The sequence below is a fragment of the Euprymna scolopes genome, chromosome 19 (assembly GCF_053919585.1).
Source record: "Euprymna scolopes isolate OS-2025 chromosome 19, ASM5391958v1, whole genome shotgun sequence".
Lineage (NCBI taxonomy): Eukaryota > Metazoa > Mollusca > Cephalopoda > Sepiida > Sepiolidae > Euprymna > Euprymna scolopes.
The window spans coordinates 13,725,063-13,743,591 of NC_136500.1; the positions used below are offsets into that span (position 1 = coordinate 13,725,063).

The 18,529-nt window shown below is 30.0% G+C and overlaps 1 protein-coding gene across 2 annotated transcripts in view; it reads left to right on the forward strand.

Annotated features, from left to right (window-relative positions):
• The window catches only part of LOC145303421 (obg-like ATPase 1), a 54,547-nt gene that overhangs the window by 14,818 nt on the left and 21,200 nt on the right, over positions 1-18,529 (forward strand). For both annotated transcript variants that reach the window (XM_080144750.1, XM_080144751.1), the window contains exons 3-6: positions 387-469; positions 7,586-7,646; positions 13,936-14,063; positions 16,225-16,400. In XM_080144750.1, coding sequence (XP_080000876.1) covers positions 387-469; positions 7,586-7,646; positions 13,936-14,063; positions 16,225-16,400 — 448 coding nt within the window. The remainder of the gene's footprint in view (positions 1-386; positions 470-7,585; positions 7,647-13,935; positions 14,064-16,224; positions 16,401-18,529) is intronic.

The following is an 18,529-nucleotide window of genomic DNA, read 5'->3' on the forward strand; positions in this document are numbered from 1 at the left end:
TTTTATAAGAAATCAAATTTTATGAGTAACGTAAGAGTGGCTGTCTTGTCCGCCATTTTGAAAACAATAAAAAAAAGCAAAGAGAGATAATTTAAGCAGTTCAAACTTGCAAGATTTATGTTGTAATGTGTATGGCTTCTCTTTGATCGCTTAAAAATGATTTTTCTTATAAAAATAAAACTACTATCAACTTAGGTAAATTTTAAGTAAAAATAAAAATAAATTAATTTACGTGAATTTTGGAATACAATATTTTTGTTTTGTTACATATAACTATTTATTTTGTTTTTTTTTATATAGGGATAACTCTGAACAAGAGACTTTTTTTTTTATATTTTAATCTCGGCAATCAATTATAGTAATGATCACTTTTCTTTCTTGTCCAGGAAATCGACTTTCTTCAATATTTTGACAAAGAGTCAAGCGTCTGCAGAAAACTTTCCTTTTTGTACAATTGATCCGAATGAAAGTAAGTATTTTGAATTGAAATGATTCAGTCCACTCAACCCTTAAATCTTTCTCTTGTCGTTTTTTTTATTATGAAGTGAGAAACATTATAAATCAACTGTGCCATGTGTTGCTAATACATCTAGGGAGAGAAAAAATATGTACTGTATGGGGCTTCTCTGATGCAAGCTCTGATAACTTCCCAGCCCGCTCTTTTGAAGTACTTGTCATTTTGATCAGTGGCTCTTCAACTTTGAGTTGAGGGTTTAGGGTGATGATCGATATGTGTATATCCGTATGTATATATGTATCTGTATGTATATATGCATTTCCCCAAAACCTTTAGTCTTGATGGAGGGGAGACTAAAACTGACTGCTCTGGTTTCAAATGATCTGAAATAACAGCAAGGGGAGACTCGATTCCAAATATTTTTCATATGTTATATCTCCCTTCTTTTGGAAATAGGGTACGATTTTCCAGTACTAAATAATCTGGTATTTGTACAGTTTAATCAAGACATTAAAAAATGAAAATATCGAAAAAAAAATTTATATTCTATATATCTGTTTTGGACTGAAGATCTCCGCAAAAAAAATTTCACTTAATTTGATCGAGTAAGTTTTTTTTTTTTTTACAGCAGAAAAATATGTTTTATGTCAGCGTGTTGAATTTTTTGAACACGCCACAGAAAGATAACTCAGTTTAAAAGCGGCGACACCCTCCCCATCTTTGATACTGGCTTTTCTTCCTAAGAATTGAACCTTTTGCTCAGTATAATAATAATAAATTGTCTTTTTTGCTGTAAAAAAAAACTACTTGATGAAATTAAGTGAAGTTTTTTCAGAGAACTTCATTCCATATTGGATACATACAATATAACCTTTTTTGGATACTCACATTTTTTAATATCTTGATTAAACTGTACAATAGTAATAATCTTTATACTGTGAAATTTACTTCACGTATGAAAACCAAACAGGGGAGATATAACATGAGAAATATTTGAAATCAAATCTCCCCTTGCTATTATTTCAGATCATTTGAAACTATAACAGCAAGTTTTCGTCTATCCTCCATCAAGGCCAAGATTTTGGGGAAATATCAGATATTTTGTAATTCATGCAAAGCTAGGAAAACAAGTAATATTAATAAAACATTTTATGGCTGTAAAAAAGTGCAAAAAATGATGGATGATCCCATAAATAGATGACCTTAACGGCAAATGTCATATAGACCACTACACAATTCAGGTCATTACCTTTCCAATGAGCCTTTATTTGTTAAATTCTGATCAATAGTCGCTGAGATTTGGAACTTATAAAATTGCAAAAAAAGGTGGTATATCTATCTATTAATGGCCTGGCAAGGCCACAGGGGAGACAACTAAGCAAAAAAAAAATCCTAAGCAATATTCATCCCAAAGCAGCAAAACTAAAGCTGGCTTGCTATGACACTATATATACAAATGTAGGCAAATTTAGGCATATTTTATTGGTTTGAAAATATAGGTTCTTTTTGACCAATTGTCATAAAATTTTAACCATAGAATAGTATTATAATCTTCAAAAACCTTGCAAATCTTTATGTAGTTTCGTCCTATAGTACCAAATATATGAGCATAGATATATCCACACACACACACATATATATATATATATATATATATATATATATATATATATATATATATATATATATACACCACCTTTTTGGCAATTTTATAAGTTCAAAATTTCGGCAACTAATGATAAGAATTTAACAAATGAAGGCTTGTTAGAAATCGTGTAGTGAGCTATGTGACATTTGATTATGACTATAATACGTTTTCGAGGATGCTGAAAATGAAAGTAATGTAAAAAATTCCAGGAAACGAGTAGTTTCCAAGATATGAAGTAATTGTAGTTTCAAAAATGGGGTATTACTTTTCTATATCAATTTAATGTAAAATGAACACTCACTTTATGGCACCCTTTTTAGGGGCATCTGTTATTTTTTTAGAGGTGGTTTTTATTATGGTCTGGTAGACCAATACATAACCTACCTTAAAAAACTTGTTTTCCTTAGGTTTTTGGGTGTGCTGATAATAAATATTGCATTTGAATTTTCCGCAAATAAATATTTTTCCGGGTATTAAGTAAAAATATGCACCTGCTTGTGCATACAATAATAGCCACCACTTATAAAGAATTACATTGCTTAATACTCAGAAAAATACTTATTTGCGGAAATTTTAAATGCAGCATTTATTTTCAGCACAACCGAAACCTATAGAAAACAAGTTTTTTTAAGGTGGGTTTTGTGTTGGTCTACCTGGCCACAATTACCAAATAAACACCACCCATAAAAAAATTAAGATGCCCATACCCCCCCACTCACCGGCCAAAAAAAACTTTAGCGTTAAGGTGAGTGTACTTTTTACGTTAAATTAATATAGAAAAGTGATCCCCCACTTTTTAAAAAAATAATTTCTTCACACTTGGAAACTACTAGTTTCCCAGAATTTTAAACGTTATTTTCGTTTTCAGCACCCTTGAAAACATATAATAATGGTAATTTTAAAGGATTTTTTAGGGTTGAAGGATACTGCATCTTTACCAATATTTCAATCATAACCATTTGTTTGCCTATGAATTACAAAATATCTGATATTCTTCCAAAACCTCTGGCCTTGGTGGAGGGGAGATTAAAAACTTGTTGCTATTGTTTCAAATGATCTGAAAACAGCAAGGGGAAACTTTATTCCAAATATTTCTTGTATGTTATATCCCCTCTTTGGTTCCCATACATAAAGTAAATTTCACAGTGTATAAGGCTTATTTGATACTGGAGATATTCATAATCGTAGCCTATTTCAAAAGAAGAGAGATATGACATATGAGAAATATTTGGAATCAAGTCTCCCCTTGTTGTTATTTCAGATCATTTGAAACCATAGCAGCAATGTTTTGAAGAAATATATATGGGTACATCTATACTCATAGCCAAATTGAATATTGAAATGCTCATATTTTTGGTTCTATGGGACGAAACTACATGAAAATTTGCAAGCTTTTTGAAGATTATAATACTATTCTATGGTTAAAATTTTATGACAATTGGTCAAAAAGAAACTATATTTTCAAACCAATAAAATATGCCCAAATTTGCCTACATTTGTATATATAGTGTCCTGGCAGGGTAGCTTCAGTATGCTGTTTTGGGATGAATTTTGCTTAGGGTTTTTTTTTTTTTTTTTTTTGCTTGATTATCTCCCCTGTGGCCTTCCCAGGCTACTAATATAAGCACACAAGAAATTATATCAAGATAAAATAAATTTATATACAGGGTGGTCAAAAAGTCAGGTAACATTTTAAAGAAAAACGATATTAGCAATACACGTATATTTAAGTACCATACATTGAAATATAAAATGAAACAAACATGAAATATGTTTATTTTGTTAATTGTCGTCCATTTCTCTCTATCAATCGCTGGAAGCGATTAACCACTGATTGTGTAACACGTGTAATCATGTCAGCTGATATCCGCGCAATCTCCTCTTCAATAAATAACTTTAAAGACGCTATTGTATCAGGCTTCTTGCCATAAACGCTATCCTTTACATAGCCCCAAAGCCAGAAATCAGGATTATATATTACACTCAAATATTTAAACAAATAATATTAAACGAATAGAGATTATAATGGATCATATTGTTTTTTCTACCTTTAACATGTTACCTGACTTTTTGACCACCCTGTAGATCAATATGATTCCTGAAGGGATCACGTTCCAATTACAAAAATAAGCTAAATACTTATTCAGTAGATCTTATACATATATATTTATTATAAAATTATTATTTTATAATAATTTAGTAATTTTTCTTTTTTAGCATATGTGTTGCTAAAAAAAAGAAAAATTATTAAGCAGACCAAGCCTAGAGATTAGTAGCATTTGGGAGCCTCCTAATTATAGAAAAAACAAACATTGTACACCCTTTTGTCAACTAATTTTTTTTACAAATACGAAACAATAATCATAAAATAGAGACTAACTTAAAGAATACAAAAATGAATATGGAGCCAATAAATTTTCTTTTTTGTTTTCCAAATAACAACCGACATGCCCGAGGACAGTCAACGGCCGATTTGACCGAAACGTTGCACTCAAGATGAGAACAATAGTCCGATCAATACAATTAATATAAACAATCTGCCCTCATCTAAAAAATTCAGAGCTTTAATACTTTCTTGTCTATTCATTAATAAGTTGTACTCATTGTTCAATTTTTTAATGGCTAGTATTTGTAGCAAATCTTATTTCACAAACAGATTCGCTGTATACGTTCAAAGGTAAATAACTCAATTGAGATTATTTTAGGTTTTAAAATAGATCCTAGACTTAAAAGAACACCAGCTTGCCCATGCAAACAGAAGGCAGAATGTTCACTGCATACTTCGTCCCAAATCATGTAAATTCTGTGGGACTAATTTTTGTTTTTTTCACACATAGGTACAGTAAATTGTATTAGAAGAATTGCAATTTCGATTATAAATACAATATGCAGGAAAAATCAAACCAGTTTAGTGAGAAACTAGTCTTCCTAACTTCATTGCGAGATGTAAAAATTATTTACCCAGAAATATGCATGCTGAAGATTCGCGCCAATGGATAAATACCTTACCAAAAGATTTCTATTCACGCAAATAGCGATGAATGACTTTTCTTTGAATCTTTCTCTTTTATATAGAAATACAAATTTATACATAGCCGTCTACATTAAAACGTTTCTAAGCCTGCACTATAAAAAAATATGATGGATTTTAATTCCATAATTGATGAACATTAACCTTCCTAATTTCATGGGCAATCAACTACTATCATTACTTATCATTGCTTATTCTACTACTATCCAACAATCATGAAGTTGTTTGCTCGGCAACCGAGAAGGCTAACATGCTTGCCAGTCGGTTTGCCTCCAACTCCACACTGGACTCTGCTAACTACCCCCTCCCTGACTTTCCTTTGTGGACAGACACCACACTTGATGATCATCTTCTCATGCTATCATAAAAAATCTTGACACTTCAAAAGCTTGTGGACCTGATCTCATCTCGGCTGAGCTATTAAAAAAGTGCTCCACAGAAGTAGCTCCGGTTCTCTCCAAACTTTACAACAAATGCCTAAATGAATCTTGCTTTCCTGCCTGCTAGAAACTGCTTCTGTGGTACCAGTTTTCGAGAATTCTGGCGAAGAACTGACCCAGTAAATTACCGCCCCATTAACCTCCTCCTACTTTTTGCCAAAATAAATATTGTCCATAATTAACCAAGCTCTAGTCTATCACTTTACAGATGCTAAACTTCTGACCAACCAACAATATGGATTTAGGCAAGTCTGTTCTGCATGATCATACATCCAAACAATATGATATAAATGCGGGAGTGCCTCTATTATTCCTAATATTCATAAATGACCTCCCTGACAAAATTGTCTGTGAGATGGGTATATATGCTGATGACACCACGCTCTATAACAGACACGACAGGAAAACAAATGAACACATATCTAAAGAAATGGCAAAAAAAACTAGAGGATGACCTTCAATCTGTAGTGGAATGGTGACAAAAATGGATGATCACATTCAATGCTGCCAAGATTAAACTTGTTTCCTTCAATAACTACAAGAAACCTTCTCTATCACCAATAGCAATGGCCAAAGACTCTTTATCTGAAAGCACATCTTTTAAACTCCTTGGCCTAACGTTCACAGGAAACATGAGTTGGAACAATTAGAGATAGGTTCTCTCTACCATGCTAGAAAGCTACTAACACCCGAAAGTATCCTGTACCTCTATAAGTCCACCATTCGCCCATGTATGGAGTATTGTTGTTATATTTGGGCTGGTGCATCTGCTACTAGTCTCTCACTTCTAGACAAGGTTCAAAAGAGAGTCGCCAATCTGATAGATCCTGAACTGTCATTTAAGCTTCAGCCTCTGTCCCATCGACGAAATGTTGCATCCCTCTGCCTGTTCTACAAGTACTATAATGGTGAATGCTCCAACGAACTGCAAGCACTTGTACCCCCTCGACGTAAATACCCCCAACAAACCCGACAAGCAGCAAAATCCCACCCCTTCACAATAGAGATGCGTGGATGTAAGAGAGCCTTCTACTCTAGTAGTTTCTTCTGCTAGACTTTGGAATTCCCTTCCAGGTTCCTGCTTCCCCAACTGTACTGACATGCAGAAGTTCAAGTGTAACGTGAACTGACATCTTCTGCCCAATTCCTCACCTAGTACCCCTGTAGCCTGTGTCCCTAATAGTAGCTCCCTACATCAAAGTGCTAATGTGCCTTGTTTGGGGTGAAAATGTAATTAAAAAAATAAAAAAATAAAAATATATTTTTTTGAAAATCCAATATACACAAAATGCAGAGAAACCTTTGATGTATGTCCCAGAACGAAGATGTCATATTCTAAAAATCATATAAATTGATCAAGTTTTTTTTTTATTTAAGAAAATCAAATTTTATGAAATGCCAGATGGGAGAAGCAGCTAGTCACCATATTTGTTTAGGATGTATTTACTGTATATACTTGTGTATAAGTCAATTTTTTTTCACTTTTTATTTCTGTTTTTCCTTTTGTTTTTTACTCAATCCAAATCTTCTAATCAAGAAGAGAAATAAAAAGTGAAAAAGAAAAAAAAGAAAAAAAAACAAAAGGAAAAACAGAAATAAAAAGTGAAAAACGATTGACTTATACACAAATATATATACAGTAAACTCAAGAGCGGACAACTCTATTTGACCATTTCTCTATAAGTAAGAGATCATCAATGGCTGCCAAAAATACTTAATCACTAAAAATTAAAAAATTCAATTTTCTTTCATAAAAATTAAATTACTTGATCAATTTACAAGATTTTTGGAATATGATATTTTCATTCCATGACAAGTACATACACCATAAAGAGATTTTTCTGTATTTTTTTTAATAAGTGTAATTCTAAATATGCATATATATTAATACTATGAGAATTCAAAATAAATAAATAAGTCACTGTTTAAAGCAAGTCTCTTCAAACTTTTCATAAATATATTGCAGTTGTCATCTCAAGTGATTTCATGAATTCAACATTTGTTTTCAGGTCGCGTACCTGTACCTGATGAGCGGTTTGATTATCTTTGTGAATATTACAAGCCATTCAGGTAAGTATTATTTATTATTATTTAGAATTCAACTTAATTAAAAAAAATAAAAAATACAGACAAATCTTTATGATATATGTACCTGTCATAAAATGAATATCTCATGTTCCCAAAATCATGTAAATTGATGTATTTTTTTTTTAACTAAGAAAATCAAACTTTATGACAGAGCATGACATTTGATTTGCCATGTTTGATAAATAAGGAGGAGACAACAGAATTTTAACTATCAAGATTAAAATTAGTCTTGTCATGGATACAGTTCCTATTAAAATAGCTAAAAATTGTAAAAGAAAAATGATTTTCTATATAAAAAAAAGTACTTGATCAATTTACGTGATTTTTGGAATATGACATCTTTATTCTATAAAGATTTTTCTGCAATTTCTTTTTAATTCTAAATAAGCACTGAAAATAAAAATTATGATGTCTAAAACAGGAGCCTATTGCTGCCATGTTGTTTGAGAATGTGTTAAAATTCAAGGGTGACAACTCAATTTGACGACTGAAATTTTGTTTGTATTCAAAATTAAAACTTTTAAATCACTAAAAGTGTAAATTTTGATTTTCCTGGTAAAACAATAAATAAATAAAAACTTTATCAATTGACGTGATTTTTTTTAAATGACATCTTCGTTCTATAACGACTACATCCATCATTTTTCTTAATTTTCTTTTTAAATTAATTAATTTTTAAAAATTAATCACTTTTTAATTAATTTTATTTTTTAATTAAGTCGAATTCTAAATAAGAACCAATACATTTTTTAATTTTTAGATGAGGATTGGTTATTCGTATTGGATTCATCGGATTACTGTTCTCATCCTGAGTGTGATTTTCACAACATTTCAGTTGATGTAACCTCTGACCTTTTTCAGGTGTATCTTGTCAAACTCAGGAATTTGGATGAAATCCTTTATTTACTTCATGGGAGTAGCATGCTCCTGTTCTGTCAGCCATGACTGGATAGAGGTTCTAAGTAATTCACAATTGTATTTTTCAGTCGCTCACACTGAGAATTGAACCTTCAACCTTCAGGAGAATATCACTTTTATAATTGACTTTTTCCAAGTATTCTAACCACTGCGGCACGGGTCCTTGCAGACAATTGCAAATTACTTAGGACATCTATCCAATCATGGCTGACAACAGGAACATGTTATCCTCATGATGTAAATAAAGGGTTCTGCTCCAAATTCCCTAGTTCCACAAAAACATATCGACCAAAACGTTGTGAAAATGACATTCAAGATAAGAACAGTAGTCCGATGAATCCAAATAATATGAAGAACCAATACTTCTGCCAAATGAGATCCATCATCAAGTAACCTACAAGAGCTGATGTGTAAACAAAAAAGAAACAAACCTAAATTTATATTTCACAATTTTCGGATTTCCCTATATTAAGAATAAAATAAAAATTATTTCAAGCTCTTGCCCAGTCATGGCTGATAGAATGAGAACAATTTACCCGTTTGGATTTGATAAAGGAGCCAGTTCAAAATTCAGTGCTTATACAGTATCCAATTACAAATTCTTTGATATACTTATATATCAGGCAAAAATAAATATCCTCACCAAAAAAGAAATGGGGAAAAATTATTGATTAGAATTTTAAATTAAAAATAAAAATTGTTTTTTGTATTTTGTCAATCTGCCATTCGTTATTACTTGGTTAAATGACTTATCTCCCTTTGCCTTGCACTTATTTCTGCTCTTATCAATGATAGATGGCCAAAATATGAAAACTGATTTTTATTTTTATTAGCATGGATACCCGGCGTTGCTTGGGTGGACATGAAGTTCGGGTTGAACACAGCTGTTATACTAAGGATATTGAGCACTTTCATCAAGACCTCCACAACAATTTCAAAGATAAAAGAACCGAATCGCCCCCAAAAAAGAACAATTTTGCCACCAGATATTTTAGGAGAAGGGATATGAAAAGAAGCGCTTTTTGTTGCCTGTGCGCTGGACCAATGCCCCCCACCCCCACTCCAAAAAAATAAATCAATCAAAACAACTTCTTTTCAAAATAGCAGCGAGCGCCTGCGCAACTGAAAAAGAGCCGCGGCAGCTGGGTTCGAACCTGAAACGTAAAAGAGGAAAAGAAGCAAAAAAAAGTTACTGGCTAACGCACATGCTGTTGTGGCCCCGACGGCTTATGACATCATGATGCTGCAAAATAACGTTTTTAAACATAGTTTCAGTTTGCTATTCATGCGTGACTTGCGAATGCAAAACTGACCTCCCCCTTCTGAAAAATGGTCCAGAATTAATCTTTTTTTCTACTTTTCACATATTATTCATCCGAGGCATTGCTCTCTCAGCTAGTAGTAGTTTTGACCCGGTCCAATGTGGCTGACAAAAGTTTTTAGTAGACATACAAACACACAGAAACAGACAGGGCTCCTTCATATAATAAACTAGCCTGGGTGCCTGGTGTTGCCCGGGTGTTTGGAGGTGTGTGTTGAGCCCAAAAAAAAAAAAAAAGTGGTAGTAGACAGGCAAGCTCGAACGCGTGACGTGAAGGCGGAAAAGAAAGTGAAAGAAAATCTGCTGTCTTACCGCTACTCCATGACGTGACTGGAAGTGTAAAGCGTTAAAATTTAACGTAGTCAATCAAAAACAAAAGATGACGTTGCTTTTAAACCTCCCACGAAAGCAAATTAGACACCAGGTTGTTTTTAATGGGGGGGGGGTCAGCTCCTCCAAAAAGGGGGCACTCTGGCAGTATCCAAATAAATAGTAATTGTCTCAGTATGAAGGGTTTCCCCTAAATTGACCAATTACAGGACAGATACTACACAGGCGTTTGCGTTCGAATGGTTTTGCTTCATTTATACGAAAAAGACAAATAACCAACACAATGACATGGTGAAAATTTTGTTTAACTCGATCAAAAAAAAGATGGAGACGATATCCGTTTGCAAATCTGAGATATTACAGTCTGGGAAGTATGCAAAAACTTTGCACAGAATCTAACCGACGTGAGAACCCCAGTCAAAAAGTCTTTCGTGGACATACACAAACGCTTGCACCCATTTTTGCCCTTTATATAATAGACTAGCGGGGGGTATTCGGCATTACCCAGGTGTTTTTTGGTTAAAAAATCTGAAAACACGTGAAAAATGGCTTAAATAACCCTGCTTCAATATTAAAATTTTAAAAATCGAAAAAAAACAAAAAACATCTAACACCACAATTCGAATCCAAAACGTTTAGATAATGAGGCCGCGCTCTAAGCAACTGAGCTAACACGACGTCGACAAAATTGTGTCGCTTTTTCAAATATTTAAAGTAAATCAGGTTACAACATCATATGACGCATGCGTAGAAGCAAACTCGTCATGAGAGGACAGTTTTTGCTGTAGAAAATTACTGATTTCAGGGTGAAGGAATTAACGTTTTTGGATAATTTTTCGATATTTGTCGGGCAAAGGTTGGAAGTTTAAAATGATACCGATTGGGCGAAAATCTGTAACCCGTGTGGAAAGTTTTTGCAAGACATACAAACACACATACATACATACATACACACATTTTCGCTTTTATATATATAGAAGATTAAACTTTTTTGAAAATGAAAACTTGAGATGCTGAAATTGTACATAACCCAAAAAATAGAATCTTCTTTTTAACAAAAGTTTCATTTGATTATTAAAAAGGTCTGTAAATAAATAAATAAAAAAAACACATTAGAAAATATTTAATATCCTCCCCCCTCCCCCGCTTTCTTTCTTAAAATAAATCTTTCCCCCATATTAAAAATCAATAAAATTGTGATGAAAAATGAAACAATTTGGGTTTATTATTCGTTTGTTTAGTGTGTGCAGGTCAAAAAAACAAACAAACCGGTGTAGACCCGAATTTGTCTCTTTCATTTTTGCTTATTTCTGATGTCTGCAAAACCTAATAGACCCTCAACTATTAACAAAAGATTAAAGATGGATAACTTTTTTTTTATATGAAAACCTGTAAATGTATTCGGGTGAATTCAATTTTGTTATTTTATTATTTTCTTTTAATATTATTTGTAAAATTTCCTTTATTTTATGCTATTGCACTTTTATTTCTATAAATATTTGATTAATAATAGATAAACACAAATAGTATACAAGTCGCATACAATTAATAATAGATAAACACAAATAGTATACAAGTCACATAAAATTAATAATAGATAAACACAAATAGTATACAAGTCACATAAAATTAATAATAGATAAACACAAATAGTATACAAGTCACATAAAATTAATAATAGATAAACACAAATAGTATACAAGTCGCATAAAATTAATAATAGATAAACACAAATAGTATACAAGTCACATAAAATTAATAATAGATAAACACAAATAGTATACAAGTCACATAAAATTAATAATAGATAAACACAAATAGTATACAAGTCGCATACAATTAATAATAGATAAACACAAATAGTATACAAGTCACATAAAATTAATAATAGATAAACACAAATAGTATACAAGTCACATAAAATTAATAATAGATAAACACAAATAGTATACAAGTCACATAAAATTAATAATAGATAAACACAAATAGTATACAAGTCGCATAAAATTAATAATAGATAAACACAAATAGTATACAAGTCACATAAAATTAATAATAGATAAACACAAATAGTATACAAGTCACATAAAATTAATAATAGATAAACACAAATAGTATACAAGTCACATAAAATTAATAATAGATAAACACAAATAGTATACAAGTCACATAAAATTAATAATAGATAAACACAAATAGTATACAAGTCACATAAAATTAATAATAGATAAACACAAATAGTATACAAGTCACATAAAATTAATAATAGATAAACACAAATAGTATACAAGTCACATAAAATTAATAATAGATAAACACAAATAGTATACAAGTCACATAAAATTAATAATAGATAAACACAAATAGTATACAAGTCACATAAAATTAATAATAGATAAACACAAATAGTATACAAGTCGCATAAAATTAATAATAGATAAACACAAATAGTATACAAGTCACATAAAATTAATAATAGATAAACACAAATAGTATACAAGTCACATAAAATTAATAATAGATAAACACAAATAGTATACAAGTCGCATAAAATTAATAATAGATAAACACAAATAGTATACAAGTCACATAAAATTAATAATAGATAAACACAAATAGTATACAAGTCACATAAAATTAATAATAGATAAACACAAATAGTATACAAGTCACATAAAATTAATAATAGATAAACACAAATAGTATACAAGTCACATAAAATTAATAATAGATAAACACAAATAGTATACAAGTCACATAAAATTAATAATAGATAAACACAAATAGTATACAAGTCACATAAAATTAATAATAGATAAACACAAATAGTATACAAGTCACATAAAATTAATAATAGATAAACACAAATAGTATACAAGTCACATAAAATTAATAATAGATAAACACAAATAGTATACAAGTCACATAAAATTAATAATAGATAAACACAAATAGTATACAAGTCACATAAAATTAATAATAGATAAACACAAATAGTATACAAGTCACATAAAATTAATAATAGATAAACACAAATAGTATACAAGTCACATAAAATTAATAATAGATAAACACAAATAGTATACAAGTCACATAAAATTAATAATAGATAAACACAAATAGTATACAAGTCGCATAAAATTAATAATAGATAAACACAAATAGTATACAAGTCACATAAAATTAATAATAGATAAACACAAATAGTATACAAGTCACATAAAATTAATAATAGATAAACACAAATAGTATACAAGTCACATAAAATTAATAATAGATAAACACAAATAGTATACAAGTCACATAAAATTAATAATAGATAAACACAAATAGTATACAAGTCACATAAAATTAATAATAGATAAACACAAATAGTATACAAGTCACATAAAATTAATAATAGATAAACACAAATAGTATACAAGTCACATAAAATTAATAATAGATAAACACAAATAGTATACAAGTCACATAAAATTAATAATAGATAAACACAAATAGTATACAAGTCACATAAAATTAATAATAGATAAACACAAATAGTATACAAGTCACATAAAATTAATAATAGATAAACACAAATAGTATACAAGTCACATAAAATTAATAATAGATAAACACAAATAGTATACAAGTCACATAAAATTAAGAAACACATGCAATAATATCATTTGCACATGTGATTATTATTTTGCTTTTCAGTAAAGTTCCTGCCTTTCTAAATGTGGTCGACATTGCTGGATTGGTACAAGGTGCCCATGAGGGAAAGGGTCTTGGCAACGCCTTTCTTTCCAATATTAGCGCTTGCGACGCCATTTTCCATGTTGTCAGTAAGTATCTTTTTTTGTAAAATTTCTTTATTGATATACTCTTGTTCTTAGCATGTGTTTGTGTTGGACAATTTTTAGAAATTGATTTTGAAATTAACCAATCTCTAGCCAGGTCTTTGTCCCTGTTTTTCTAACATCCATCCCATGTCTTCTCTGCCAATTTAGGCTTCTACCTCAACTGTTCTACATCTCTATTAACCCAATCAATCTCAACCATTTTTCTGTGTGGCAAAACCAATAAAATCTCTTCCGTATTTATTTATTTGCGAACTGTTATCTTCATCTTCATTGTTGTTGTTGTTTCACCATGTTTCAGCTAACTCATCCTCTGGCCTTCTGGGATAGGAATGCTGAGTGTCATACCTGTAACCCAGTAGTATTAAAAATAATAGATAAAATCTTTTCTACACACATTCCAATATTGTCAAGATTTAATCTTTCTTTGACATTATCAGATCTAAATCTATCTTTAACAACTTGCATTTCAAATCTATTGTATCATTTACATAATTTCTCTCCATGCAATGCATGTCCTCAACCAGCGCTAGGTTTCATTTCCATACATCAATGCATGGTATGCACATACCTGATAGACTCTTCCTTTGGTCAGCAATGGTAACTCTCTGCTGGTTAGTAATGGCAGAAGTTCCTTATTCACTCCTAACTCTTACAATCACACTAGCATCTGCTGTAACCTGTGTTCCAGTTATATTATTGAGGTAACAAAACTTGTGAAAAGTCACCATTCAAATATGCTTTTTTCTTTACATCTGATTTACTATCTGTCTTCATTGTCTTACATTTCTTACACACAAACTGGTTACCATCTCTCGGTTATGGTTGTACGATTCACCTTAGGTCAGTTGGGCTGGCTCTTTCCAACAAATTCACCATGTTTCGAATACTGGCTGACCAGGCACAATAATCCAAGACTACTTCTGTTATGCCATTTGCGGTTCAAGCAACGGAATCCCGTAAATATAGCGTCTCAATATCGGTTCAGTGTCCTGCTTCACTGTCCTGAGCCAGGTTTTGAGTTGGCTACTTTTACATTTTTTCAGCCTTGTGGTGGTGGTGGTGGTGGTGTTGGGTCTATGACTTCACGGATGAAGTCCCTGGGTGTCATCAAAGAGGGTAGCTGAACCAACAAAGGTATCTAACAAAGAGAGATTTTTGGAGGGAGTGGATTTTGAAGGAAGTGTAAATTGTACTGTTGAGGATAAATTGTTGCCAGTGGATACAGAGGATGTGGCATAGATAGTAATGGTTGAATACCTTTAGTTTGTGTAGGTCATTTGTCAGCATAGACCAAGTCTCGCAGCCACACCTTCCAGTAATTCCACTGCACATCTTGTGTACATAATGCTTATCATAGTAAAATTAGCTGCATTTTACTCCCTTTCTACTAGCTGACCAACAGAAGTTTTTTTTCTGATAGTTTTCCAATACTACAATCGTTAATCATCACTTTAATCTTGCTAACATTCACTCTCAGTCTTTTAATTTACATTTCACCAAATTTTTCACTTACCAAGTAGATCTTGTATTACTCCACAGGCAAGCATAAAACATTTTTTCTGGATAAGCCATACAAAACTGTCTGAAGTTTAATATTAAACCGAATATAATAATGATGAACAAACATATTGACTGATTTTAAATCTAAACACTAAAATCTGACTTTATAATCAATCAAGCAAGTTAATTCTCTTATTTAAATTATAGACACAAAAAAAAACTTATTTAACAAATACTTGTTTTATTTTTTACTTTTCTTTTCTTTTAGTGGTGAGAACATGTTAAAATTAAAAATCTTACACCTCAATTATTAATGTCTTTTTTTAGCTAAGTATATATTACACACAATGTTTTGAACTGATATGGTGTTATTTGAGTTTTTATCCGTCTAGATTGAGTCTACTCTTCTATTGCACATACATTGGAAGGAAGGGGTCGATTAATAGCTTTTCCAAAAATAAAATGATTCTAGTCTGGCAAAACTTTTATCTTTTCACTGCTGATTCAATTTTATACCCTTGTTTAACACATATCATGATCTTATGACACCTGACCTGCAGTCTGAAATATATCATTTGTGGACCATTTGTTTGAGTTGTTGAGCTTTTTAATTTTAAATATTTTTATTATTTAAAAATTCTAGGGGTATTTGATGACGAAGAAATTGTTCATGTTGAGGGAGAAGTTGATCCCGTAAGAGATCTGAGCATTATCCATGATGAACTGCGCTACAAAGATATGGAATATCTGCGGAAGCAAACGGAAGGCTTGGAACGATCCGTAAATCGAGGAAATGATAAAAAGAAGAAACCAGAATTTGTGAGTTTACATTGTCCCGTTTAAAAATATCATTTTGTATGATATATATATATATATATATATATATATATTAGTGTTGGGACGATTAATCTGAATCAGAAAAGAACAGAAAAGTAGGGGTATTGGAATTTTAACATTTTTGCGCCTATTTCCCAATGCTAAAAAAAGATTCTTTCAATTGTTTTCTTTTATTTGTTTTTGTTTAAAATTTAATTTTCAATTGCTGATACTAATGATAAATATTTATAGATTTTAAACTAACAGTAAAACTAAAATCTATAGATTGTATCCACTCCCAATGTATTTTTACATTTCTGAAAATATATGCACCTATTACGTGGGTATTTACGGTAATCTGACTCCCCTTCTCTCTCAAAAAAAAATAATCCTATGAATGTTTAGGAATTTAAAAAAAATTAGAATTGGTAATTGTATCAGAATCAGAAAAAATATTGGATTTGTCCCATCACATACACACACATAAATATTATTATTATTATTATTATTATTATCATTATTTCATACATATAATAATTATTATTATTATTATTATTATTTCATACATATAAATATATATATTATTATTATTATTTCATACATATAAATATTATTATTATTATTTCATACATATATATATATATATATATTATTATTTCATACATATATATATTATTATTATTATTTCATACATATAAATATTATTATTATTTCATACATATAAATATTATTATTATTATTTCATGCATATAAATATTATTATTATTATTATTATTTCATACATACATATATATATATTATTATTATTATTATTATTTCATACATATGTATATTATTATTATTATTATTTCATACATATATTATTATTATTATTTCATACATATATATATATATATTAGTATATTTGAGCAGCATTTTTTCTCTTATGCATGTTTCATTGAACAGCAGTGATATTTCATACATATATATATATATATATATATATATATATATATATATATTATTTCATACATACATATATATATATATTATTATTATTATTATTATTTCATACATATAAATATTATTATTATTATTATTATTATTTACTAAATATATATTATTATTATTATTATTATTATTTCATACATATATATATTATTATTATTATTATTATTTCATACATATATATTATTATTTCATATAAATATTATTTCATACATATATATATTATTATTATTATTTCATACATATATATATATTATTATTATTATTTCATACATATATATATATATTAGTATATTTGAGCAGCATTTTTTCTCTTATGCATGTTTCATTGAACAGCAGTGATAATTCCTGTTTGTTTCTCTTGCGATCTATCTTTTCCATTTGGCGGGTCAATGTTCAAACGTTCTGTTAGAATGTAAAAAGAAATTTGCCATAGTCGCAAACGTTTTTGACTTCCATGAGTCGTCTTCAGGCAAGTGATGAATTAAAAAATTGCATTTATTGAAAAAAATCGATTGAAATCGTTAAAAAACACTTAAACGTGCCCTTCTCCTCGTATTGAGCCTGATTGATGGTCGGTTTGTTTATGTAAATTTAATTGATTTTTTCAATAAATTCACTAAATGCAATTTTTTTTATTTATCACTTGCCTGAAGACGACTCATGGAAGTCGAAAATGGTTACGGCTATGAGGAATTTCCTTTTACATTCAAACAGAACGTTCAAACATTGGCCCGCCAAATGGAAAAAAAAACGGATCACAAGAGGAACAAACAGGAAACATACATACATACATATATATATATATATATATATATATATATATATATATACATATATATATATGTAGATACATGAAATAATAATTATATATATATATATATATATAACTATTATTTCATGTATCTACATAAGTTCTTGTGTATCAATTTTCAGTATTTATTTCAAGTGCTCAATATGTCAGTAGAGCTAGGTAATAAGTTCTGAAAATGTATATGGCAATTAAACTACACAGAATTTTCTGAGGATTCATTAGGCTATTGCATGTGGTTTTCATATGTACATGTGTCAGATTTGTTAATTAGTTAAATAGTGTTTCAAAAAATGTACGTACTCTAACTGTCGCTAATATGCTGCCTCTTGGT